Source organism: Mustela erminea, chromosome 17, assembly GCF_009829155.1.
Source record: "Mustela erminea isolate mMusErm1 chromosome 17, mMusErm1.Pri, whole genome shotgun sequence".
In the NCBI taxonomy this organism is placed as follows: domain Eukaryota; kingdom Metazoa; phylum Chordata; class Mammalia; order Carnivora; family Mustelidae; genus Mustela; species Mustela erminea.
Genome location: NC_045630.1, coordinates 69,934,666 through 69,959,759, shown reverse-complemented (window position 1 = coordinate 69,959,759; position 25,094 = coordinate 69,934,666). Strand labels below are relative to the sequence as shown.

The window sequence follows — 25,094 nt, the reverse complement described above, 5'->3', positions numbered from 1 at the left end:
TCTTCCCATAGTATCGAGGAAAGGGACCCAGGAGTACGCAGTCTTTTGAGCGCAGCCTCCCGGCCTGGCCTAGTGACTGGGGAGTTCCGCGGGGGCATCAGGAGCCCCTTCCCCTGGGGCGGTCCGCCGAAGGGCGTCTGGGCTTTGCCAGGTCCTGGCAACAATGGGGACAGCTGTGCCGCACGCAAACCTGCTCCTAAAGGTAAGAGAGGCTAATTTTCGCTTCCCAGAAGCCTTAAGGAAGTGGGAAGGCAGCAGAGAGGGGACGGGGAAGTGAAGCCTGCTTCCCGGGAGGCGCTAGCGCTGGGCCCTCGCAGAGGCCGAGGGGCCGCCCCGACCCTCCCCGCGGCGCATCCCCTCCCCCCACGGCGCCGCTGGCCCCGCGCGGCTGGGCTCCGCGGAGTTAACAGGCAGGACGCGGCCTCCGGGAACGCGGCGCGCGCACCGCCCCGCGCACACGCACCGCCCCGCGCACCGAGTCTCCGACCGAAGCCCCAGCGCACGCGGGGTCAGGGGCGCGCGGCCCGGCCGGCTTACCTGCCTGGGGTCCATGGCGTCCGCGACGCATGTCCTGGGCCGTGCCGGCCGCCCCCCGCCCCCAGGCGCGACCTCCCCGGGCGGTTCCGCCCCCGCCGCGCAGACGCCGGGCGCCCGAAGCGCGGTAAACAGGCGCGCGGCCGCGGGGAAACGGCCCCGCTGCAATTTCGCTTTCGTTTCTGCGGAAGGACTTCCCTCGACAGTGCGCGGGGCGGGGCTGGCAGCGGCCGCCGTCGGCCCCGAAGCCCCGCGCGCAGGGCGGCGGGCCCCGACAGCGCGTCCGCAGGAAAGCGGCCGTAAGTGCAGGCCGGGCCCTGCGCCGGGGCACGAGGGGCCGCTGCGCCCCCGCCCCGCGGAAACAGCCGGAGGCCCAGGCCTCTGCCTCCGGGTCCAGCACTGGTGCCTCCGGCGGTCGCGGGGCGGGGGGCAGGTCTCTGCAGTTGACGAGTCCCCACTGTGGACCATTTACGCACATTGCCAGCGTGTGAGAAACGAGCCAGAACGGACAACGGCAGGGCTCAGTTCAGGGTCCACACCGCTCGGGGTCCAGGCCGCTCCTCCGGCAGGGATTAAGCCCTTCCCAAGCACCACCTCCCCCATGGCCCCAGCTCCGCCAGGTAGACATGATTCCCAAACGACAGATGTGGAACCTGAGGCTTGAACCGCGCTATAAATCCAGGTCTCACTCTGCAGCACCCCCTGGCTCACTCCTTCTTGACTTCCAAGAGGTAACTTGTTATCTAGAGGGAAAGGCACCTGCTTTTCTGAGAGGCTTACACGGTTGCTCTGCTTGGTGCCAGAGATCAGTCCCAGGGATAGGCCGTCCCCAGCCCTCTCCAGCGAGAACCGAGAACCGCATCTGTGTTTCACCCACCTTCCTCCCCACGGCCTGTGAGGTTCACCAGGTGGCCCTTCCTGGCCTGAGCTCCCGCAGGGCTTCTCTCCACCATCCCCCCTTTCCAGCGTGTGGCATCCTGATTCCACGTTTCCAGCGCAGTGCGCTTTCTCCGCTGGGCCTTTGCACATTTATTCCTTGGCCTGGAACGCACTTCTTCCACTCCTGATTAGACAGTCTTTCAAACCCTGCTTGATCAAGATGTCACCTCCAGGGAAGCCTCAGTCCACTCTGGCCTGGGGGGGGTGCCCTTGGCCATTCCTCATTTTGTGCTTCTCCATGACTCAGCACCTACCCCCATCCTCCAAAAATGACTTGTCACCAAAGAGAACTTCCCAAAGCACCTAGTGAGCGCTGCGGAAGGTGGAAAGCACTGGGGACAGTGCCCCCCCCCCCCCCCCCCCGCCGCTGCCAGCCTGGTGGGGAAAGGCGGCTGAGAACGGTGGCAATGCTGTGAATTACTGGGTTATGTATCTGCCGCGAAGAGTTTCTCCTCCAGGCAGGAACAGGTGTAACCCACAGACAGTGCCCTTCAGAGGGTTGGCTAGCTGACCAACAGACCCTGGGTAGAAAGAACAGGAACGTCCAAGGAAGAAACTGAAAAGATCAACAAACCTACAAAACAGCACTCAATACTTCTCACTGCCTGGGGGAAATGTTCAGAAGCCCAGAGACTTACTGCCCATCCCCCAGACAGGCACTTTGACCATCCCTGACCATGGGGACAGACCAGGTGGGAGCTCGGGGCAGGACACTCCCGATCACCACAGGAAACCGGTTTACCATTACGGAGGAAGGTGTGACGAAACACATGCAATTCTTAGCAATTCCACCTCCGGACGTGGCTGCGTGTGCGTGGAGCTCAGTTCCTTATTCCTAACAGCTCCCAGCCTGGAGGCATCCCAGAGTCCGTGAAAAGGAAAACGGATGAAGGGTGGCTTGTAGAAGGGATGACAGGATGTTCTACAGCAGCAGGCGTGACAGCGCTTTACCACACGCAAGATTACCGGGTAATTACCGAAACATGACAGTGGGCGCGGGAGGAGGTCACACGCGTCCTCTCTGGTCCGGACTACGGGAAGTCCCAAACCAGCGGGACCGTTGCAGGCACTGCATCAAAGCCAGGACGGGACTACCTCTAGGGAAGAAGGAGGGCCTCTGACTCGGAAGGAATGTTCCGGGTGTGGGTGACATTCTAGTTCTTAACGTGGGTGCTGGCTACCGTTCCCACGGTTCACTACGTTGCACACTTGTGCTTTATGCACACTTCTGCAAGGATGTGCTACACTTCACTGAAAAGGTTAGAAATCGCCACAAGCTCTCCCTACTGTCCTTCCAGCCTGTTCCTTGGGTTCCACTTCCCACGTAAGTAAAACGTGTTAGGTCTTACGTCTGTTTTCCTGCCTTGTGGCTAAACAATCCCACAGACTCTGCCCTTCTACAAGCTCGTCTAGAAAAGCCTCAGTCGCAGCCCCCACCACCACCTGCGTCCCTTTGGCCCTGACTTGGGATGCAGTGCTGCAGCAGAAGGGGACACGCACTCCGGAGGGTCAGTGAGGGCCTGTAAGGACATGGGCTCCCAGCCTCTGCCCTGACAGCACCTGGCTCCCCCCACCGCCACCCTGCAGCCTCCCACTCGGTGGTGAGGTGCTGATGTCACCCTCTGTCCTGTTCTCATGTAGGGACTCAACAAACTATGTGGAGCACTTAAAAAAAAAAAAGAACCCAAAGTAACATGTCATTTGCAGAAAATATCAGAAAATGGGAATGAACTGCCCGCAATCCTCTGCCGTTAATTCACCAATGCAGAACTTTCCCGTGCCTCCTCTGAGCCTAAAGGCACCGTGATCGTGCAACACCCCCCTCCAGGGCCCAGGAGGGTCCACTTGCTGAGTTCCCCTGCATGCGTATACCTAGAGCTCCTGGCCAGCAACTGCCTACCCCAGGGTTACCACCCAGGATACGGTGTGTGCACAACAGCCCCTCACTCTGCGTTATTTAGTTTCCAATCTCAGTTATCTTTGCTTTTAAATATAAACGTTAGTCTGGCTTTGAAACGATTCATTTACTCACGTATAACAGGACGGCGTGCATACTGACAGCGGTCCTCCGACCCGGGCGTCTCCTACAGCCAGACCTTACACGGGTTCGGGCCACGCCCAGTGGAACCATGTACGTCCCTTCCGGAAAGCAGACCCCTGCGAACTCCTTCAATATTTGCTCAGAGCAGCGATGCCTCAAGAAGGTACTGCCTACAAGTGTTTGCTACTCAACTCGCAACATTTTATTTAAAAAGTAACAAATTACTAAGTTACTTTTAACTACTAGGCCTCATTTCAGAACAGGGCATATACAAAAATAAACTCCTGTTCTTTTTTTTTTTTAAGGTTTTATTTATTTCTTTGACAGAGAGAGAGCACAAGCAGGGGGAGCAGCAGAGGGAGAGGGAGAAGCAGGTTCCCCGCTGAGCGGGGAGCCCGAGATGCGGTGCTCAATCCCAGGACCCCGGGATCATGACCTGTGCCGAAGGCAGACGGTAAACCCACAGAGCCACCCGGGCGCCCCAATAAAGTCCTGTTCTTCACTCTTACTTAATCCATGACAAGCAAATCGCAGAGCTTAGGGGCGTGCCTGCACTGCCCGCCTCTGCTGTCAGTCCCCCTCAGTTCTTCGTCACTAGATTTATTGCTTCACTGGAACGGCTCCCGCAGCAGCCGCATGAACACCGCCTCGGCACTCTCAGGGGCTCCCCGCAACGAGCCCACTTGCTCTGACAGCCCATGAGGCTTCCCGCACGCGGGCTGGTGACTTGCCCGACCGCCGAGCCGCGCTCTGCAGCTGTGTCTGCGCTGACGCCAGGGCTCGGTCACCAGACTGGCCTCGGAAGCTATGGTAAGAGACGCCTCCAGGACTTAAGACACAGAGGTCTCCAACAGCCCCTGCAACAGCAGGAACCCACTGTACCCAATCAAAAGTGTCCAGTAATGAAAGAAAAGTGGTATTTACCAACGTTTAGCTGAGAGCAAGTGTTACCATACGTGAAAGATACAATGTTAGCAATAGCCAAACCATGTAAGAACACTGGCTGCCAGGCTAGTGCTAAATATTTCGCACGGAAGTTCAAGCCATCAACACACATTTAGTCTTCTAGAACCCCAAAGATGACCTTCTTATGACTTTATGCATCAAGTCCAAACTCTCTTAATCTGCCTCTCCTATGTGAGGCTCGCCAGGCACAGGGCGCATGACTGCTTGCTGGTCTGGCTACTGGCCCAGACTGGGGCTCCTCGGAGTCAGGGTCCGAAGGGGGGACCTCCCATTCTCTCTCGCCTTCTCTTCATCCCTGGGGCCCGGCCTGCGAGTGGATGGGCTTAGTCCCAGCTTCCTGCAGGCATAATGCCCCATCTCCATGGTCTGCAGGAGGCAGAGGGGCAGGTGCGGCCCGGGGCTAGGCAGGCTCAGCCTCTGCCCTCAGCCCTGCACGGTTCCCGGGTGAGTAGCCTGATGTCCCCAATAGCCAACTGCTGAACAGCCGTTTGCCAGGCGGCCAATTCCTTGAATGACCAATTTACTAAATAAATGATATGCTGACTTTACTTTTTTCTTTTAGCTCTCTAGTCTTAACTGAGCAGTTTTTAATGCTGTCTTCGTAACAGTCTTAGAGGAAATGTGCTCTGCCCGTCTCCTCTCCCAGCTGCCGTCGAGCCAGAGACTGAGGAGGACACTGGGGACGGGAGGAGGGACGGAGGCTGTGGGACTCTCGCAGAACTCAGCGCACTTTCGGGACCCTGAACTAGAGCATTTCCAGGTGTCCACAGTGTTATTCAAAAAGGGAATGAAAAAGGCTTTTGCTATTCCTAACATAGGTCTTTAAAAACATTTTCTTCAGCACTGACAAGTTCACAAACATACCAGCTACACAGAGTAGGAGCCGGTGAGTAGACAGAAAGTTGAGGAGGCTGACCTTGCAGACAGGAGTGATGCAGACACAAGGCAAGCAACATAGGCAGCACCCAGAAACTGGAAGGGGTTCTCGCCGAGAGCCCCTGGTGGGAGCGAGCCCTGGGACACCGTGACTTTGGCCCAGTGGCAGAAATTTTGGATCTCTGGCCTCTGGAACTCTGCCGGATCTGCGGTGATTTGCCCCGCAGCTCTGGGGAACGAATCCGTTCCTTGATGGTCAGGGATGGTCTGGGAGCTCCCACTGCAAAACAAGCAGAGCCCTTGCCCTGTAGCCAGGGATCTGCGGATCCAAGGCACCCGGGGCAGAATGCAGACACGGACTGGCTGTCGGAGAGGACGTTGTGCACTGTCAGAGAAGATGTGTGCAGCCCTAGCTCCACTCGCTAGCTAAACCAACAGCGCACCTTTCCCGTAACCATCCAGCAGAATTAGCATACTTTGTTTCATCTGAAAAAATAGAACAACAAACCAACAGCCAATATCATATCTAAAATTGGTTAGGCATTCCCACTAGAATGAGAAAATACGGAGGGCTGCCATTACTACTGTTATTTTATTTCTTCAGTTCTGAGATGCACCCCTAACATTTCTGATACTATAATGTGAATTACAACCTGTGGAACATTTCATGTGGTAGCCCCCCAAAACTACTATTGAATCGGTAGCGTGTTCTGTGCTCAACTGTCTTGGAATGAAAGAAGTATGGTATCAAAATTGTTTTAGAAATTCTAGCATATAATGGAAAACAGAAACATGAGATAAAAGTAAAAAAACCACAACAGATTATGCGCAGATAATATCAAAACTCTAATTGATCGCAGAATGAAAAACTTTTAGAGACGAAGGGCAGTCAAGGAATATGGCTGGATATAAGAAAACTATACAAAACACAACTTCTTCCTAATATGTAGGACAAAAATAATGTATTTTTTAAGAGCAAATAAAACATTTTTTAAAAAGGGGCAGAGAACATCCAGTAATAATCTCAAGGGCCGTGAGCAGCCTATGTGGGGAGAAGTATAAATTTCTGAAGAAGTCTGAGACAGAAGGCGCACCCACCCCACACGCGACGGCAGGACAGTTTCTGGGCGCCAGCAAGAGCCGAACGCAGAATGGTTTACTGCAATTTCTGAAGAGATTAGAGCAGTTAGGAGCGTATCTGACCAAGTGACCGGAAAGAAGAGAGTTACACTAATTAATTCACGGCCGTCCTGGTATCGAACAATAACGGAGTCACAGACGGACAGAGCAGAACCACATTCCCTAAACAGACGTAGTGTGTGTGCGGGTCCACGGTACGGCAGGGCAGCAGGAAGGAAGCCGAAAGCCGCAGTGAGTGTCAAGACGTGGGGCTCAGCCGATTCGCTGGCTTTTGGGGGAAAAAATCTATTTAGAGCCTTGCCTTATATTAATAAGCCAGAATAAATTACAAATGCATTAAAGGATTATCTGTATTTACATAGAAACACTAAGAAACAAAGTCAGCGCGCACGACTTGCGCCGCAGCAGCGGAAGACACCGGCAAGAAGGACATCTGTTCGCTGAAGACAAGTCCCGTCCTCCAAAATGTGGCGTTGTCGGAAGACATGTTTAAAAATGTATTAGAAAAACCAGGGAGGGAGCCACTGTTACAACACACAGGCAAGGCCAAGCTCATAAACACACACGTGAACAGACGCAGAGCTCACGGGGCCGGCACCGTGCTCCAGCCTTGCATCCCACCGTCACCGGGGAGAGAGGGACACTACTGCAGACCCCATGCTGCAGAAGGGGAAACTGAGGCAGACCAAAGCCACAGAGGTTGCTCAAGGTAATACAGCCAGCAGCTCCCAGAGCCAGGATTCCGACTCAGGCATTCTGGCTCCAAAGTAGGTGCCCTGGGCCAGGACACTGAGCTGTCCCCGCTGGAACCGCGGCCAGTAACAAGACACTCGCACACACACAAGTATGACAGCCTGTGAAACACTTGGGAAAACATTCAACCACACACATAAGTAATGACATAGTACGGTCTATGTCTCCATTCACAAAATTGGCAATGCAAAATGAGATTACTCAGTGCTGGCTGGGGACCCGATGCTAACCTTCACAATCTAGCCTTGGACTCTAGGAATCCGCTCTGGCCCTACCCAGAATGTTCTCAAATATGACCCGGTCATCGCCATCTCCTGACCTTGAACCCGTCACAGCTACCCACCGGTCTTTGAATAAAGGCCCAAGGTCCTAGGTGTCCCAAGGGTCCTAGGTCCCAAGGTGTGCTGCGCGCCCTACTTCCCCGCCAAACCTCCGCTCATCAGACTTCACTAAAGTCACGTTCCATTCTGTTTGTCCAACGGCCGCAGAGCACTCCTGCAGCCTTGAAAAAGCCAAGTCACACACTGTTTTCTCCTCAAGCCCTGACCCTACGCCAGAGGGCAGAAGGCACATAAAATTTACAGTTCCCATAACTGTAGGAGAGTCTTCTTTGTAGTCTTTATTGCTACTTAAAGCTACACGTTTGCACGATCGTTTGATTACTCATGTCTGTCTGTCCTGAGCACACGAGCCTCATACGCCCGTGACCCAGCTCAGTGCTCTGGCAATGGAAGGTGCTCCGCAAACATCTGGGGGGCGAGCACACACCAATGACCGGATCAAAGAACGAGGCGGGGGAAGGAAAGGAGGCAGGAGGAGAGGCAGACTCTCGACTACACCGGTGGTAGGACCAGCGAAGGCGTCCACTGTTTTTTAAGGCAGCTGGACGCTGTGTGTCAAATGTCTCAAATGTTCGTAACCTCAGTTAATAGTCAACAACAATTATTAATAATAATGTAATTTAGGGGCACCTGGGTGGCTCAGTCAGTTGAAGGTCCAAGTCTTGGTCTCTGCTCAGGTTTTGATTTCAGGGTCATGAGTTCCAGCCCTATGTTGGGCTCCACACTGGGCATGGAGCTTACTGAAAAAAATATAACTCCATTACTAGTCATGATTGATAAACGTAATAATAAAATCCTAAAAATCTACCTTGGGGAAGAGAGTTTGAAATACAGTATGAAAAGTCATGTTGGCTATATAGCATGGTTTACAACAGGGAAAAAACTGAAAACAGCTTTAATGTCTCCAGCTGGAGACATGGTCATGTGGATTCTGGAAGAGCCATGGATTCTACAACACACAAAAGTGGTATTTACAGAGTTAACACCATGGCAAATGTTTAAATCATAGTAAGTGAACAGAACAATTTTCGCTTCGGAAGACAATATACAGAAGGAGCAGGGCTTGCTGACCACCTGCCCCACAGTTACCCTTCCTCCTGGAGACAGCCCGCTTCCCCGAGGCCAGACTCCCTCCCCAGACCCAGAGGGCGGACTGTGCTGAGTCCAACGACCTCTCTCAGCAATTCTGCTTTTCTTGGCAATGACACGTGACAGTTTTGGCCAAGAACACACAATAAGCTGTCTGGGTTTCTTGTGGCAAAGGTCCCTTGCCATAGCCAGGCGATGCCCCGAGATGACAGAGTGCCGGGCGGGCTGGGACCCTGCGGAGGGGCCGAGTCAACCAAGGCCGGAACCCACGAGCCCATGGTGAGAGCACACGGCACCGCGTGCGTGAAAGAGGCCGACCTGCATGGACGGGTTGGATTACCAGGACTTTCACTCATTTCTTAGTCTCCTACAATTTTCAAGTTTTCTGTTAGAAAGTATCTATCACCCCCAAAATAGGGGGAGTCAGTAAGAATGAAAAGATAACTACAAACGGCATGAAACTCGCCCTTACGAAGCTCAGAGCCTGGTCACGGAAGCAGCCGTGGAAACACACGATTAAAACATCAATGCGGTAGCACCGTCAGACACCAGACCCCCCGCTGCCGGGAGAGCTAAAATGAACAGAGTCCCAGTCTCTCAACCGGGTGAGGACATGGAGCAACTGGAACTCTCACATGCTGCCGGCGGCAACCCGAAACCGAGTCACCGTTCCGGAGGCTGCCGCTTCCTCCCGAGGCGAAGCACACGACCACCCTCAAACCAGCACCCGCGCTGCCGGGCGCTTCCCGAGGAAGACACAAAGACACGGCCACGAGGAGCCGTGCATGAGGACGCTCACGGAGCCAGGGGTACGACCCGGAGGGGGAGCCGCCGCCTAATGGGTAGAGTTTCAGATTTGCAAGAGAGGAAGTTCTGGATGCTTCACAGTGTGAATGTGGGTAACGTGACTGCCCTGTACGCTTGAAAATGCTAAGACCGTAAATTTCATGGTATGTGCTTTATACCTCAATAAAAATGAAGAAAAAAATATTCAGAGCTTTACTCCTGAAGGCCGTAAGCTGGAAACAAACCGAAGGTCCGTCCCATGGCGCGCGACACTGATGCGCGTCACGCAGAGGGCAAGAGCAGTGCGTGTTGTAGGATCCCACTTACGTGAGGTTTTAGAGCAGCACAGCCAGTCCGTGGGGACAGCAGAGTTCTGGGGACAGGGATGACCAGGGAGGGGCAGGGAGGACCTTTCTGGGGCGATGGAAATGTTCTATTTTCCTCATCGGGACGGTGATTAAATGGGTATGTATTTGTCAGTATTCATTGGAACATTTATGGTCTACGGTACATAATTATATCATCATGAAAAAGAGCTTTAGGGAAAGAGTGGGATGAGGAACTGGAAGGGGCTAAACCCGTCGTCTTGGCCACCCGTCGAGGAGCTGCCGGTGGGACGAGAGCTTCTTACAGCGGACCGGCGGCCGCAGATAAACGCTGCCTGTGCAGCTAAGAACACACAATTCTGAGAACCACACATGTGTTTCAACCTCAGCTGCATACAACAGGCTTTGACTTGTTAATAAGTTACTTTAAAATGGAAAAATATATGATACATACACTAGTGTAACATAAAATAAAGCACAGACCTTCATCTAATTCAAACTGATTTTATTTAAGACATTACACAATATTTTCATCAAATATTTTAAAATTAGAAAAACTGAATATTAGCATTTTAAGGTAATAAAAAAGCAAAACACAAGATACTAGAATACAGAATGAAGAAAAAACATTTTAAAGCTTACAAGCAAAGCAAGAAATCAAAAAGTACAGTATTTGTCTACAGAATAATGAAAAATGCGTTTTGTATGTTTAATGAAAAAGCCAAAAGTAGATGGCAAACAACAAATTAGAAAAATATCCACAGCAAATAAAGTTGTTTGGTTTTATCATGAGCAAATATTCAGGTTTTTTAGGGCATTTGTGTAATTTATTTAAAAAAAATAACTTAAATGCAATTAGGTGAATAGAGAAATAACTGAAAATTTAAAAAATAGAAAAAAAATGGTAAGCACATGCAAAAAGATTTCAAACTTAATTATAACAGAAGATGCAAATTAAAGCCAGACAATGTAGTGAAGCTTTTCCTTTTTTAGGTGAAGTGCCCAGTCCTGCGGTAGGCAGGTGGGGACAGGCACCAGGAGCGCTGGGCGTGGCAGAGGACGTGGGGCTCACTTTTCTGGAAGTGGGTCAGGACCTGGCCTGCTCTGCGCCCGGCAGCAGGTGGGTGCAGGTTAAGTATGGGCTCACACGCTAGCCCCTCCCCCAAACCTCCACCGCTACCAGAACTACTGGTCTGTGTTAAAAGAAGAAACAAAAGGAGTGGCTGTGGCATGGACAGGTTCCTGGGGGAAGGCACAGCAACCCCGGAGGACGGATGCGCTCTGTGAGGCCCGGGGCCCTCCCCGTAGAGGATGACCAGCACCCGAGCAACCCTGTCCTGATGGCCGCCCCCACGCCCCTGGCTGGGTGGCTCCGTGTCCCCGGGACCACTGGTGGGTGCAGTGGAGGCACCCAGGCCACGGGAGGGGAGAGAAGGCGTGTGGCTGGGCACGCAGAGCATGGAGGCACTTGGGTGACAACCAGACGACCAGACACATGGCGAGATCTTATGTCCATACCGTGTATACACACCTGGGTACGTAGATCTAACTTCACTTCTTCAACGGCCGCACTAACTCCTCCCCGAGAAGGAGGCGCACACCTCTGGGGGGTGAGAGGGGCTGCACAGAGGGGTCTCACTGCTCACGGAATTTTCTAATTGGGATTTTTTTTTTTTCAAAGATTTTAGGTAATCTCTACACCCAACATGGGGCTAGAATCCCCCCCGCCCCCTGCATCCCGAGATTAAAAGTTGCTTGCTCCTCTGACCCAGCTAGCCAGGAGTCCCTCTAATTGGGATTTTTTTAGACTTTCTTGAGTGTTTTGGTATTTAAGAAGAAAAAAGAAGTTTTAAAGTTCATAACCCTTATTCCCAAAACTCCAGCTGAAGAATGAGTTATTTGTAAAAGGCTTAGACCAGTGCCTGGTACACTGTAGGTGCTCAAATAAATGTTTTAAAAATAAATGCCCCAGGAAATGGACTCAAACCATGGGAAGAACCTCCACACACAAACCGTCACGGTTCAGAAAGGGCTAAGCGTGGAGGGAAGCACTTCCACGTGGCTGCTCCGCGGGGCCTGAGTCTTGGCGTCCGCAGGGACCTCGGGAGTGCCTCTGCCTTTCCAGGGGGCCCGCGGTACCAGGTTACAGAATTCACAGTGAGAACGTGGTCTGTCATACAGACTGGAGTCCTCGCCAACATGACATCAGTGTTTTCTCCCTGTGGGCAGATCGTCATTCATTCATTCAATAAACATTTATTAAGCACAAATATGTGCAGGCACTGTCCTAGGTCCTAGAGAAACAAAATTCTTCTCCTCATTACTTTCACAAAGCTGATGTTCCAACCAGGAGAGACGGGCAGTAAACAAACCACAGGTCTCAGCTGGTTCACGTACTTTCAGAGGAGGAATAACACCAACCCGGGCTGGGAGTGCTCGGCTTTACAGCAGGGCTCTGTCCGGGTGTTTACCCACGAACAGGAGAGAAGGGGCCTAACTCACTGATGGGGGTCCCGGGCGGCTCCCGGGAGGCAGTCAGTCGGATGAAACTGGGGGGGAAGGGCGGCTGCAGCTGCCACACGGGAAGGGTTAGGAGGCTCAGGGTCAGAGCCACGACCATGGCAACAACTCGACGGACACACAAAATCAGGGCAGTTCGCTCCAGTCAGAAGGCTTTGGAAGGGCCTCAGAGAGGCGGGCTAAGGGCGTGTGCGTGCACACGCACACACAGTGGTCACCCCGTGCGGTGATGGAGGGATAGGACTGGGCCTGTGACACAGCCCTGAACAGCCACGGGATCCCTGTCTCTAGTGATGCCGCTGTCATTAGTCTACGACGCGGATGAGGACCCTACAGCCACCGGCTTGGGGCTGCCGGGGCTCAGCGTTTTCAGCATGTCTAGAGAAAGCAGCAGGAGAAAATGAGGCAATAACCAAAACGAGACACAGAAAGGGCAGGGCAAGGTCTTCCCGACATTCCTTCAGCCTTAGATCTAGCCATACCTGAAGCTCGTCTCTGGGTCTCCCAGTTACGTGACCACAGGTGGCTGGGGGACTCTTTTTTGTCAGCAGTTTATGGTTGGTTTCTGCCATTCGCAACTGGACGGACAGACCCTTTTTTTTTTTTTTTTTTGCGGAAAGAGATTCGCTGTGTACGTGGTGGTGATGGGGCACAGGAACAGGTTGTGGGAGACTTTGTTCCACTAAGTTTGATAAAGACAGTGAGATGGGGGACTCCGAGGCATCCGGGAGGGCAGAGAAGCAGCAATGACAAGTCCGGGGCGGGGGTGCGGGGTATAAGTAACAGTCTACACGGATGAGTAACGTACACCTGTGCGTTTCTATAACCCACTCCGGGGCCCTAAGTCATCCTCGGAGAACACGGAACAGCTGATCACAGACACAAGGACACCTCTGTTTGAAACCAGCTTACCGTCCCACATGGACGCACACCAGCCACAGGTCTCGACCAAGTCATAAATGTTGCCACAAACTTAACATTTTGAACTCTTTACCCTACACCAATCACCCAGTGTTCTCCAGAAAACTTAATTCAGGCAGCTAGACCCATTACAGTCCAATTCTAACAGATGTTAAAGCAAAACACACTGCTGTGTGGTTTGTAGCGACCTCGAGAGATCGCTACAGACGCCCAAGGCTCGGACCCTCTGCTTGCACGTTTGAAAACTCAGCTGGTCACAGGTAATGACAACAGTCTGGTCTGAAATATACCTTCTAATCTTTAAATCCGTGAATAAGAAAGATGCTCATATAACACCGTTATCGTATAACAACAGCTTAAGGAACCTTCGTGTATTAAGCAATGAGTCTCGTTCTGGCAGAAATAACAATACCTCGAGATTTTTTAATTCTTTCCGAAGGTAATTACCAAATACCTACTGTGTGCCCACGGCCCCAGCACTGTGTGCCCGTGAGCCTTTCCTTTTCTCTGGGTGAAAAGGCCAAATCTCGGTTCACGTCTGGATACTGCTAGGTACAATGTAAAAGATAATTTATCACTGAACAATTTGAAATATTATTCTTTCAGCAAATACTGGCCCTCTGAGCTCTGCCTGTGCCTCCCTTGTCCTGTGACCCCAGGTTCACGTGGCTAGGACGCTAGTCAAGCCTGAGAAGCTTGGGATTCCAGTTCCAGTTCTGCCACTGACTAGGGCCGGGATTTTGGCCGAGACTTCTGCATCTCAACAGTGGAAATACGCTTATTTATTGCACGGGGTTGCGGAAGGTTTTAAATCAGTGGATGTAAAGTGTTCTTTTAAAATTATTATTATTTTTTGTTTATTTGAGAGAGAATGAGAGAGAGAGAAACCATGAGAGGGGGAGGGTCAGAGGGAGCAGCAGACCCCACTGAGCAGGAAGCCCGATGTGGGACTCGATCCTGGGAGCCTGGGATCGTGACCTGAGCTGAAGGGCAGACGCTCAACCAACTGAGCCCCCCAGGCGCCCTGATGTAAAGGGTTCTGTACAGAGTCAGGCACGTAGCAAGCGCTCAATAAAGAGAAGCTATAATTAAGTGAGGCGTTCGTTCTTTTCCAGTTCTAAAATTTTATGGTCTTCAGTGGAGAGATTACGGATTTTGAGATTCCTCCGCCTACCATCCCCCCAAGTCGGCTTCATCACATCTGGCAAAATAGCAAAGACCCAAATGGCAGAAAGTTCCCCCGTCTCCATCGGCTGTACCCACGGGCAGCCTTCAGCGAGGGCAAGTTCAAGCGTCTGCGTCCCGTGCCCTTACCAGCCACAGCTGGACACTCCAATTCTGACAATACCCGTGCCAGGTCGATGGAACGACCCTCATCTGGTCGGTAAGGCCGAGGAGTTAAATAACTCACTGAACGTTACACCGACGGCAAACCGCAGACCTGACTCCCAAGTCCACGCCCGGTTCCACTCCTCCTCCTCCGCCTCCCAGACAGCGCGCCACTGCTGGTTCCGACAACGAGGCAGGCACCTCGGGGGCTCGGGGGCGATGGGAACGCGCCCTCCCTGGCAAGGCGAGAAGCGGCAGCGTCGCTCGTCCGCCCCGACGCCCCTGCGCCCGGCGCTGCCCGTGACCTCCCCGGCCCCCTCCCCGGCAGCAGCACAGGCCTGCGCGCGCGGGTCCGCGGGCCGGGCAACCCAGCCTCCCCGCCTCGGCCCAGCGCCTGCGGGGGCTCCCCCGCGCCCAGGGACCCGCACCCGGGCGGAAAGGCGACCCCCGCGTCCGACATCACGCGCGGCGCCTGCGGCAGCCTTACCCTCCGGCGCGGCCCGAGGAGCCGCCGAGCGGACGCAGGGCGCAGGGCCGGGCGGTGACGCAACCAGGCCTCCTGCAGCACGGCCCGGCCGGGGCACCGCGCGGTGGCCGCGACCCGCAGCGGGCGGTCCGCGGCGGACGCCCACGCCTTCCCCCGCGGGACGCACGCAGGGCGCGCGGGCTGCCCCGGGGCTGCGGAGCGGGCGCAGGCGGTCCCGGCGCGGAGGCGCGGGGCGGCGCGGCCCCGGACCAGCCCCGGGAGCCCCGCGTCCGGCCGCCGTCCGCGCCCAGGGCAGCAGCGCCGGGGGTGCCCAGCCGCCGGGCTCCGGTGGCGCGCGCGCCCGAGCACCCGCGCGCGCCCCCGGGCCCACAGGCGCGCCCACGCGGGGCACGCGCCCGGACGCACGCGCACGCACCCCTCCCCCGGCGCCCCTCTCCCTCAGCGGCTCGGGTGGGGAAGCGGGTGCGGAGAAGGAAACTAGCTCCTTACCGGCTGCGCGGATCCTCCGGGCCACGGCCCGACCCCAGAGGCTGCCACGGCCGCGGACCCTCCCCGCCCGCCCCACCACGTAGCCGCCGCCGCCGCCGCCGCCGCCGCCGCCGCCGCCGCCGGGAATCAATGGCCGGGTCGCCGGGTGCTGACGTCACGGCGCGCCGGGCGTGGGCGGCCCCACGTGACCGCCGCCTCTTTTGTCCGTCCGGCGGCGGCGCGGCTGTCGCTGCTGCTGCCGTCGGGGCTCGCTGGGGCGCGGGTGCGGGGCTGGGGAGGCGGCCGGGGAGTCCGCGGTCGCTCCCGACGCGCTCGGGCCGGGGCCTGGCGCGCTGAGAGGCCCGCGGGCTCCGGAGAGCCGTGGCACAGGGGCCTCGTCCCCGGGCCGGGGCGCTCGGACGGCTCGTTCCGCCGGCGCCCCGCGGCCCGGCTGCCCCGGCAGGAGGCGTCGCTGGACACCCCGTCCGCCGGGCCTCCCCGTCCGACCGCACGCGCCGAGCCCCGCCGGGCTCCGAGCAGGGACGCGGCCGCGGGTTCGCGCGACGCTCTCGTCGCGGCCGCTTTCCCCGCTTCCGCGGCCGGGCGGCGGGGCGGCTGCTCGCCGCTGTCCGCGCCCCGACGTTCGCAGGCGGCTGTCCGGCTCCGCTCCGGCCGCCTCCGCAAGTGCCCGCCGCGGGGACAGCGGGCTCGTTGCTCCCGGCGCTCCGTGTGCTCGCTGGTCACTGCTCGGCCTCGGGGCGCGGCCGGCACAGACGGGGAGCCCGGCTCCACGCGGAGTTCCCGCCGCAGAGTCCCCGCGGGGCTCGTCCCGAGGTCCTGCCGTCGCCACCTGAGCGACGGCCGGAGTCCGGGGCTCCACCGTCAGGGGCCTCGCCGGGGCCGCCTTCCCGGGACCCAGCCCCGCTCGTGAGCGCGAGCACCTCCTGCCGCTACGTCGTTGGGCTTCATGGGGACCGTGGGGGCGCGGACGCGCACACCCGAGATGGTTCCTCGCATTTCTTCCCGGTCTCTCACCCGCTCGCCCGCGGCCGGACGTCTGCGCGGTTTCCGACGGTGCTGCCGTTGGGAACAGGGCCTCTCGGCGCTCCTGCACAGCCACTGCTCCGGGGCGTGATGCCCGGCGGTGCCACGGGTGGGCCGTGTCCGTGTCGGACGTGCTGTGGTCGTGTCACTTCTTTATTCCGAGTGGCGGTGCCGGCTTGCGCTTCTGCCACGTCCCTGTCTTCCCGGCTGCTCCAGACTTCTCGTTTTTGGGGCAGTGAGATGGGGGTTAGATGGTGTCTCACCCAGCCTGATAGGCCGTCCCCGAGGTGACGCATTGGGTGTGTTCTCTGGGCATCTGCATCTTCTTCGCCGAAGTGACAGTGTCCGGGCTGCGGGGCTTTCAGGGCGCGTGAAGGAAGAAGATGTGCCCCGAGATGGCAGTAACACATGCGGGCTTTCTCTGGGTGGCCTTGACAGACTTGTCGTGGGACGTCTCTCCCAGAGCTGGAGCATCCAGAGACCCCGGCATCCAGAGGAGGAGGAGGGCAAGGAAGTCCCCAGATGGTTAGGTGACCTTGGGCCACAGCCCAGCAGGAAGTCTCTGGGTCAGAAAGCTCCCAAGGGCAGCCTCAGTGTGGTGGCCTCATAACCACGGGGTTTACCCTGTGACCAGCAGGTGCTGGTCGCAGTTTCCAGAAGTATGCAGGACAGACCAGCGGCCGCAGGTGGCTAAAAGTCTGCGGGTTGGGGCCGTGTTTAAAACACCGGGTGTGTAAAAATCTGCGCTTGGTACTTACTGGCAGGCATTGAACTTACCGGCCCCAATGTGCTGCACAGAAACGAGTAACCTGGGGGCCAATATGCAGAGGCCATCCTTGGCTCACTTTTATGATACCCAGTTCATGTCTTTTGCTCCTTTTTTTTTAAACTGGATTGTACTGAATACTACATCTTGGTTAGTTAGATGTGTGGCAAGTTTCTTTCATATGTGCCTTGTTTTTTCACCTCCTATCTTGATAAATTCATGTCATTAATTTTGAGTTTATAAATATTCTGGGTTTTTTTCCCCCATCCTAATACATATTAACTTACTCTTCTAAAAATATTTAGTTTTTGCTTTGGACATTTGAATTCTTATGCTCTCTGGAATTTAATTGATGGTTTTACTTTCTACACACAAATGTCTCCCCACCCCCCAGCCAGGTTTATTTTTTTCACTAGCCCCACTTTTCCCAACTAATTGTCATGTCAGCTCAGTCATATAGTAACGTTCCATTCATGGACGGCTGTGTTTCTAAACTGCTTAGTCTGTTCTCTGGACAAGTAAGATAGCTTACTTAGTGTCCACACCACACTGTTCAGTTACCATAGCTGTAGAAAAGGTCTTGATTCTTTAGTAGGGCGAATCTTCTTTAAGTTTATTCTTCATTTTATAAATGGGCTATTGTTGGTTCTGTGTTTTTCCATACATATTTTAGAGCAAGCTTGTCAAGTCACACAGACATACGCACTGGGCCTGTTGGGATTTTAATTGACGTTGCATTGAATATACAGATCATTTTGGGTAGAATTCATGTCTTTATGATTCTGAGTCTTCAAATTCATAAACAAGGGATAGCTATCTTTTTATTGGTCTCCATGAACGTCTTCCAAGTGAAGGTTTATTGTTTTCTGTTTCCAGATCTTACACATTTTGTGTTGGGTTTATTCCTAGATACTTCATAGTTTTTTTTTTTTTTTTTTTGCCATTGTAAGTGATATCCTTTAAATTGACACTTTGTAATAGTTTATAGATAAAGTAGAAATAAGTAGGAGTTTTGTAAATTGTGGCTGGATAGAACAGTTTGCCATTGGTTTTAGTAATTTGTTCTTTCTAATAATTTGTTGATTGGGGTTTTCTGTATAAACAATTATTGTATGAAAATAATGTCAGTTCCAGTCATTTTGCTTTTTATTTTCCTTAAAGTATAACACTGGGTTAGGACCTCTAGTGTAACGTCCGTAGAGATGGTGATGTCTTCTTGACATTCTTGACTTGGGCACTTTATTTGATCCTAATTTTGAAAAGGAAATTTAGAATTATTTTTTAGGTTTTTGGGGTACATAAATTTAGAGCAGTATTTTTAGAGGCTTTTTGTAAATCCCCTTTGTGAAAGAAGGGTCCTCTTTTTTTTAGTTTACTGAAAATTCTTTATTTTTTTTTAATTCTTTATTTTGAATGGACATTGAATTTAATCAGATTTTTCCTTTGGCTATTGAGATGATCATATTTTTCTCACCCTTTAATATATTAATATGGTAAATGCCATTTATAGACTTCCTACTATTAAATTATCCTTGCATTCTTTTTTTATTTTTCTTTTTTTTAAGATTTTATGTGTTTGAGAGAGCACGAGAAAGCAAGCAGGAGCGGGGGGAGGGAGAGGGAGAATCGGGCTCTCTGCGGAGCGGGGAGCCTCACACTCAGCTCGACCCCAGGACTCCTAGGACCATGACCTGAGCCAAAGGCAGATGCTTAACCGACTGAGCCACCGGGGCACCTTGTCCTTGCATTCTTAGGATAAACGACTCGACCATAAGGTATGACCAGTCTTATATGCCTTTGTGCTCAGCTTATATGCTGTGTAGGATTTTTGCGTTTGTATTAATGAACAACATGGGCTTGTGATTTCCCTTTCTCATTTTGCCTTCATCTGTGTTTTAAGGCTCAAGGAATGATACAAAGAGTGTTCTATTTATATGTCCTCTGGAAGGATTTGAATAAGATGGGAATGTTCTCTCCCTTCAACTTTCGGTAGAATTCACGTATAAAACCGTAAGGGATGGGCGTTATCTTCATGGGAAGACATGTATTTATTTGTATTGTTAAAGTAAACTCTGAGCCCAGACTGGAGCTCCAGCACAAGCGCAAGAGCTGCCCCAGGGGCAGCTGAGCCCTGTGAGCACCCCGGGGGCAGATCTCACAATATGCTGTAATTCTGTTAATACGTCTGTGAGTGCTTAGGTACCTTATTTCTCCTTGAAGTGGTTTAAGTCGTAGTATTTCTAGGAATTTTCCCATTTCGTCTAAGTTGAACGTTTATTGGCATGTCGTCGTTGGGAGTGCTGTCTTCCGGTCTCTCCTGTGTTTGCGGTTCATTTCTTCTCTTTCACTTACAGCATTGCTTGTAGTAGACGGTGTTACTGTTCCCTCAATACCGGCTCCCCTTCTTGGAAGAGGACCAGACATCCCCACCTACGGTCGTGTGAGGGGCCCCTCGTGTACCCGCCCAGCCTGCAGTCACTGGAGTCCAGATGGCATCTACCCGAGCAGAAACCTGAAAAGATATCCTGTGTGATTGCCCTGGCCCTTTTGATCTTTCTCTCTCCCACAAAGATGGCATGTCTGTGCCTGGGGGTCCCAGGACGGAGAGGGCGCGTGGAGGAAAGTCTGACAATAGGTCTGTAGTTGAAATATGCAGTAGCAAAAAATAAATGAGATTTGGGGTTTTGTCAGTTGCCACAGCGCATTATAGTGAAAACGGACTGATGAATTATTCATCTATATCTTCTGTTATTTCTTTTCTTAGATAAATCATTGTGGAGGTTATTTTTATTGGCCTTTTCACAGAACCAACTTTTGGCTTTGTTGATTTTCTCTATTGTATCTTGGTTTTCTATTTCATTCTCTATTTCTGTTTCTGTCCTTACAATTATCTCTTCCTTCCACTTTCTTTGAGTTTATTGTTTGTTTTCTGCTTAGTTTTTGTGCTTAGTTGATTAATTTTTAGCCTTTTCCCCTTATATAAAAAGCATTTAAGGCAATAAGATTCCCTTGGAGCACTACTTTTCATATCCCTTGTGGTTTTTTCATTTTCTTGTTTTTGTTTCTTTGTTTAAATATGCTCTGTGCCCAGCATGGGGCTTGAACTCATGACCATGGGCTCTGCCACCTGAGCCAACCAGGCACCCGTCCCACAAGTTTTGACAGATACTGTTTTCATTATCATTAAATCATAAAATGTAAGTTTTTATTATAGTTTCTTCTTTGACTCATAGATTATTTAAAAAGCATGTTATTTAATTTCAAAATCTATGGAAATTTTATTTTTTCTTATTTTTAAAGATTTTATTTATTTGACAGGGAGAGAGCACTCGTGTGCAAATGGGGGGGTGGGCAGAGGCAGAGGGAGAAGCAGACTCCCTGCTGAGCAGGGAGCCTGACGTGGGGCTCATCCCAGGCTCTTAGGATCATGACCTGAGCTGAAGGCAGATGCTTGACAAACAGCCACCCAGGCACCCCAATCTCTAGGAATTTTAAATTAACTCTATCTAGTTGCATTGTGGTCAGAATGTAGTTTTTGTAATACTCTTCTTTGAAATTTGTTGAGTTTTGTCTGCTTGGCTCACCGGCCACAGATAAAGGTGGTAGATTTGTCGGTTTCTGCTTGTAGTTTTTATCAATTTATACTCTATATTTTAAACGTATTTCATTAGGTGCCTATATATTTAGAATTGTGTTATAATTTTGGGATAATTAAATCTTATGTCATTACACAGTTATCTCTTTTGAATTCTTTAATGCTCTTTATCTTAAGTCTTATATTGTCTCATCTTAATATGGCCAAACCAACTTTCTTCTAGTGAAAATTTGCTTGGAATACCATTTTGGTGCTGTTATTTTCAACCTTTCTAAGTTCTTTTGCTTTAGATGTACCTACGTAGATTGCCGGATTTTTGAAAAATCTTACCTGACACTCTGTGTTTTGTAACTTTCAACTTTTGGTTCACATATATTTATTGTAATTTTTGATGTATTTAGTCTTTGATTCTATTTTCCTTTTTTATTTCTATTTGTGCCATGTATTTTGTTTTTGGCTTTTTTTCTTTCTTGCATTAGTATTTTTGGATTAACTGAATTCTTTTTTTAAACTTTATTTATTTTAGAGAGAGAGCATGGAGGGGGAGCAGAGGGAGAGAAGCTCAAGTATATTCCTCGCTGGGCGTAGAGCCTGACGTGGGACTCAGTCTCACAACACTGAGGTCACGACCAGAGCGGAAATCAAGGGCACGGTGCTTAGCTGACTGAGCCCCCCAGGCGCCCCTGAGTTCTTTTTGAAACTTTTTTCCTATTCTGTGTTTTTCTTTCTTAAGATCTGGAATCATGCCACGTCTTTTTTTGGGCTATACTTGAAAGTTACCGTGTATCTTAGTTGAACAAGGTCTAAAGTCTCCAGATGCAGGGCTGATGCTCTCGGGCCGGTGCTCGCCTTCTGACGAGTACAGGACTGTGGTCCGATTGTTCGTGTCTATCTTTTGTTTTGAACACCACAAATCTCTCATCCTCAGACGTCCGTTTGGGTTCTCGGACAGGGAAGGAAGTCGAGCCGGTGAGGTGCGCTCACAGACCAGCTCCACTTAGTGCCACGGGGATGACTCAGCCTCACGGGACCAGCCTCCAAGCAGCCATGTGAAGTCTGTCTCAGGAAAGTCTGCCTGGGGAGTACTTTGAAGACACCTTCAATCACTCAGTAAACTCTCTTGGGTAAGAAGCGGAGGAACCTCGCGGCAGACTCCTGTTTTCCTTCTGTCGTGAGGGTCAGCTGCCCCGCCCTCCTGTGTTGTCCGTGTGTCCATGTACACTTGTGTCCGTTGGCATCTGATGACTCCGCATCAGTGGGGTGGCACGGGGCGGGGGACAGGAAAGGTGCTGGCAGGAGGAGGAGGTCGGGTGTGCCTGCATGAGTGCGGTTGGAGTCTGTGCCGGCACGGTCCCAGCCGGGGACCAGTGGCTGCAGCCCAGGGTACGGGTTCTGGAGAATGCGGAGGCCAAGAGGCTGAGGGGGGGGTCATGAAGAAAGCTGAAGAGGGAGACTGTTCTCAAAAGATGGAGCAGCGTTGCGGAGACACAGTTACGGGGAAAACCACCAACCCCTTAAGAGATGCGGTAATAGGGGCGCCTGGGTGGCTCAGTGGGTTAAGCCTCTGCCTTCGGCTCAGGTCATGATCCCAGGGTCCTTGGATCGAGCCCTGCATCGGGTTCTTTGCTCAGCAGGGAGCCTGCTTCCTGCTCTCTCTCTGCCTGCCTCTCTGCCTACTTGTGATCTCTCTCTCTCTCTCTCTGTCAAATAAATAAAAAAGAGAGAGAGAGAGAGATGTGGAAATAATGATTTCTCACCGAATGAGGATTCCCTTCATGTGCGCTCCTGTAAATGTGGTTTTACTTTTGTGACTCTTTTCTGTCATCTGAGGTTGGATAAACATGAGTTCGAACCCCTAGCGTTGGGAGTCGGTAGGCGTAGAGAAAGCCGGCTGCCGGCTGCTGCGGGAGTGTGCACGGGCGCGGACATTCTCGCTGTGGTCGTTTGGGAGAGACCAAATGAAGGCAAAGAAAAGCCTTTGAAACGGCCTTTCTCAGCAGCCCTCCAGGAACGTTACTAAATATGTTAAGACATCTGAGAGCACCAGATCAGAGTGTTCTCTTATTTTCTGAGGGTTCTCAGAGGTATTACTGGCAGAATTTTTCATTTGAGAGAAAGTTCGAGAAATACCTCTGGGTGCCCTTAAGGGCTTCCTTTCTCAGACTCACTGAAGTAGATGAGAGTAGATAAATCCAGCAAACCTATTTCAAACCAGAGTGTATCAGGTCAAGCACAATTAAAAGGGTGGGTAAAGGATTTCTAGAAGGTCTGTCTGAAAGCATGGAAAACTACCAAGACAGCAGAGCCCGTGTGGCTAAGATGCTGCAGGAAAGGGAGTCCCCAGGAGGGAGACCAACGCTCGGCCCCACGTGAGCCGATTCCAGCGTTGAAGCTGAGAAGCTGAGAAGAGCTTCTGGAAGTTTCACAGGGAGGTGATACCTGGGGTCCAGGGCTCCTCGGTGAGAAGGGGTCCTGGTAAGCATCCCAGGGTTCCTGTTGGACCCCAGGAGGAACAGTGAACCAAAACAGCCTCCCCTCACAAAGACAAATCCAGCTTGAGTCTCCCAATCTTACGTTTATTTTATCTTTAAAGATATTTATTTATTTATTTGACAGAGAGACAGCAAGAGAGAGAACATGAGCAGGGCGAGCGGCAGAGGGAGAAGCAGGCTCCCCACGGAGCAGGGCGCCCCACGCGGGGCTCAATCCCAGGACCCTGGGATCTGACCTGCGCCGAAGGCAGACGCTTGACCGACTGAGCCACCCAGGCGGCCCTCAGTCTTAGGCTTATTCAGGTGGTTTGTCCCTACCTTAACCCCTTCTGTAAACAACCGTAAATCTTCTCTGGGTGAACACAGTCCAATGCTTCAAATGATCTCTAACCTTTTTGGTCTATTAGGTCCAGCACTTAATGAAAAACTGACCTAGAGAACAGTGGCACCTTACCCAAATCTTGGAGAGAAGCCGGATAAAGAGAGAGCCCCGCAGGAGAGGCAGGTCCTAGAGTCAACACACGTAGACTTACGATAACTAATTCTTGTGTTCCGGAAATTAAATGATAAGGTGGACAATTTCAGGAGAGAACAGGAGACTGTAAAAAAGAACCAAATGGAAACTCTAGAACTGAACAGTGCCATGAAGGATACTAGTAATAAATGGGTTTAACTGTTGATTAGCATATATGAAATAAATATAGTAACACTAATATTGCATAAAGGAGATTTTAATGTCAAGAGCAAGATAGAAGAAAATGCAGAGGAGTATTCCTTTTTTTTGAAGATTTTATTTATTTATTCTACAGAGCTAGAGAGAGTGCACAAGCAGAGGGAGCAGGAGGCAGAGGGAGAAGCAGGCTCCCTGCTGAGCAGAGAGCCCCATGCGGGGCTGGATCCCAGGACCCTAAGGTTACAGCCTGAGCCAAAGAAAGATGCTTCACCAACTGAGCCGCCCAGGCACCCCTGAAGAGGAATATTTCAAAATGATAATGAGGTCAGTTCATTAAGAAGATGTAACAGTATAAAATTCATAAATACCTAAGAACAAACCATCAGAGTATAGATGACAGAGACAGTGATAGTAACGGGAGAAAGAGAGAAGTGGCTCATCGAGGTGGGAGACTCCAGCCTCTCCTTCACCGGAGGACTGAAGACCAGGCACAGCAGGTAAGTGTTTCAAGTACTAGAACATTCTAGAACATTCGCCAGAGTTGGCTACATGTTAGACCATAAAGCAACTCAGCCACTGTTGAGTGATTGAGATCAAACCAAGAATATCCTCTGGCCGCAGAAGAATTAGTTTAGTAATCAGCAACAATCAACAAACTAAGATACCCCAAATGTTCAGAAGTCGACCGACACGTGTGTGAACATGTGGCGGAGTGATCCGGTCACAGCGGAGAGGATCGCGTATTTCGAACTAACTATGTTGAAAATACCTAAGCTTGTAGGAGGCAGGAAAAGCTCTGCTTGAGGGAAAATTTGTGACCTTAAAAATTGGTCTGGAGGCACAGAAAGCCAGCACCGAAAAGGGGACAGAGCTGTGAAATTTCAAAAGGTCCCTAGAGATCTAGTGTGCACCTGAGACTGAGAACCTCAGAGGGTGATCTGGAGAACCCTTGGTGTCGGTATCTTTGGATTCTTTCCCCCTCTCTTAAGCCTGTTCAGATTCCCCCAG

The 25,094-nt window shown here is 51.9% G+C and overlaps 2 protein-coding genes across 6 annotated transcripts in view; one reads left to right on the top strand and one right to left on the bottom strand.

Moving 5' to 3' along the window:
- The window catches only part of ADAR (adenosine deaminase RNA specific), a 36,102-nt gene extending 20,457 nt beyond the window's left edge, over positions 1-15,645 (bottom strand). Inside the window, exon 1 of one of the 5 annotated variants that reach the window (XM_032319337.1) lies at positions 15,538-15,645. Coding sequence is in view for 3 of the 5 variants with exons in the window: in XM_032319335.1 (XP_032175226.1) it covers positions 538-552 (15 nt within the window). In the remaining 2 variants the exon portion in view is untranslated. Of the gene's footprint in view, positions 1-537; positions 692-15,048; positions 15,176-15,537 lie in introns of those variants that run through there. The other 4 variants (XM_032319336.1, XM_032319335.1, XM_032319332.1 and 1 more) reach the window with 4 other exon arrangements.
- Positions 14,594-24,014, top strand: LOC116575973 (collagen alpha-1(I) chain-like). The gene is made up of 7 exons (XM_032317588.1): positions 14,594-14,616; positions 14,724-14,805; positions 14,890-15,420; positions 15,530-16,669; positions 19,681-19,961; positions 21,850-22,045; positions 23,821-24,014. Exons 1-4 carry the CDS (start codon positions 14,594-14,596, stop codon positions 16,445-16,447), a joined length of 1,554 nt encoding a protein of 517 aa, XP_032173479.1. The 3' UTR covers positions 16,448-16,669; positions 19,681-19,961; positions 21,850-22,045; positions 23,821-24,014.
- The last annotated feature ends 1,080 nt before the right edge of the window (positions 24,015-25,094 follow it).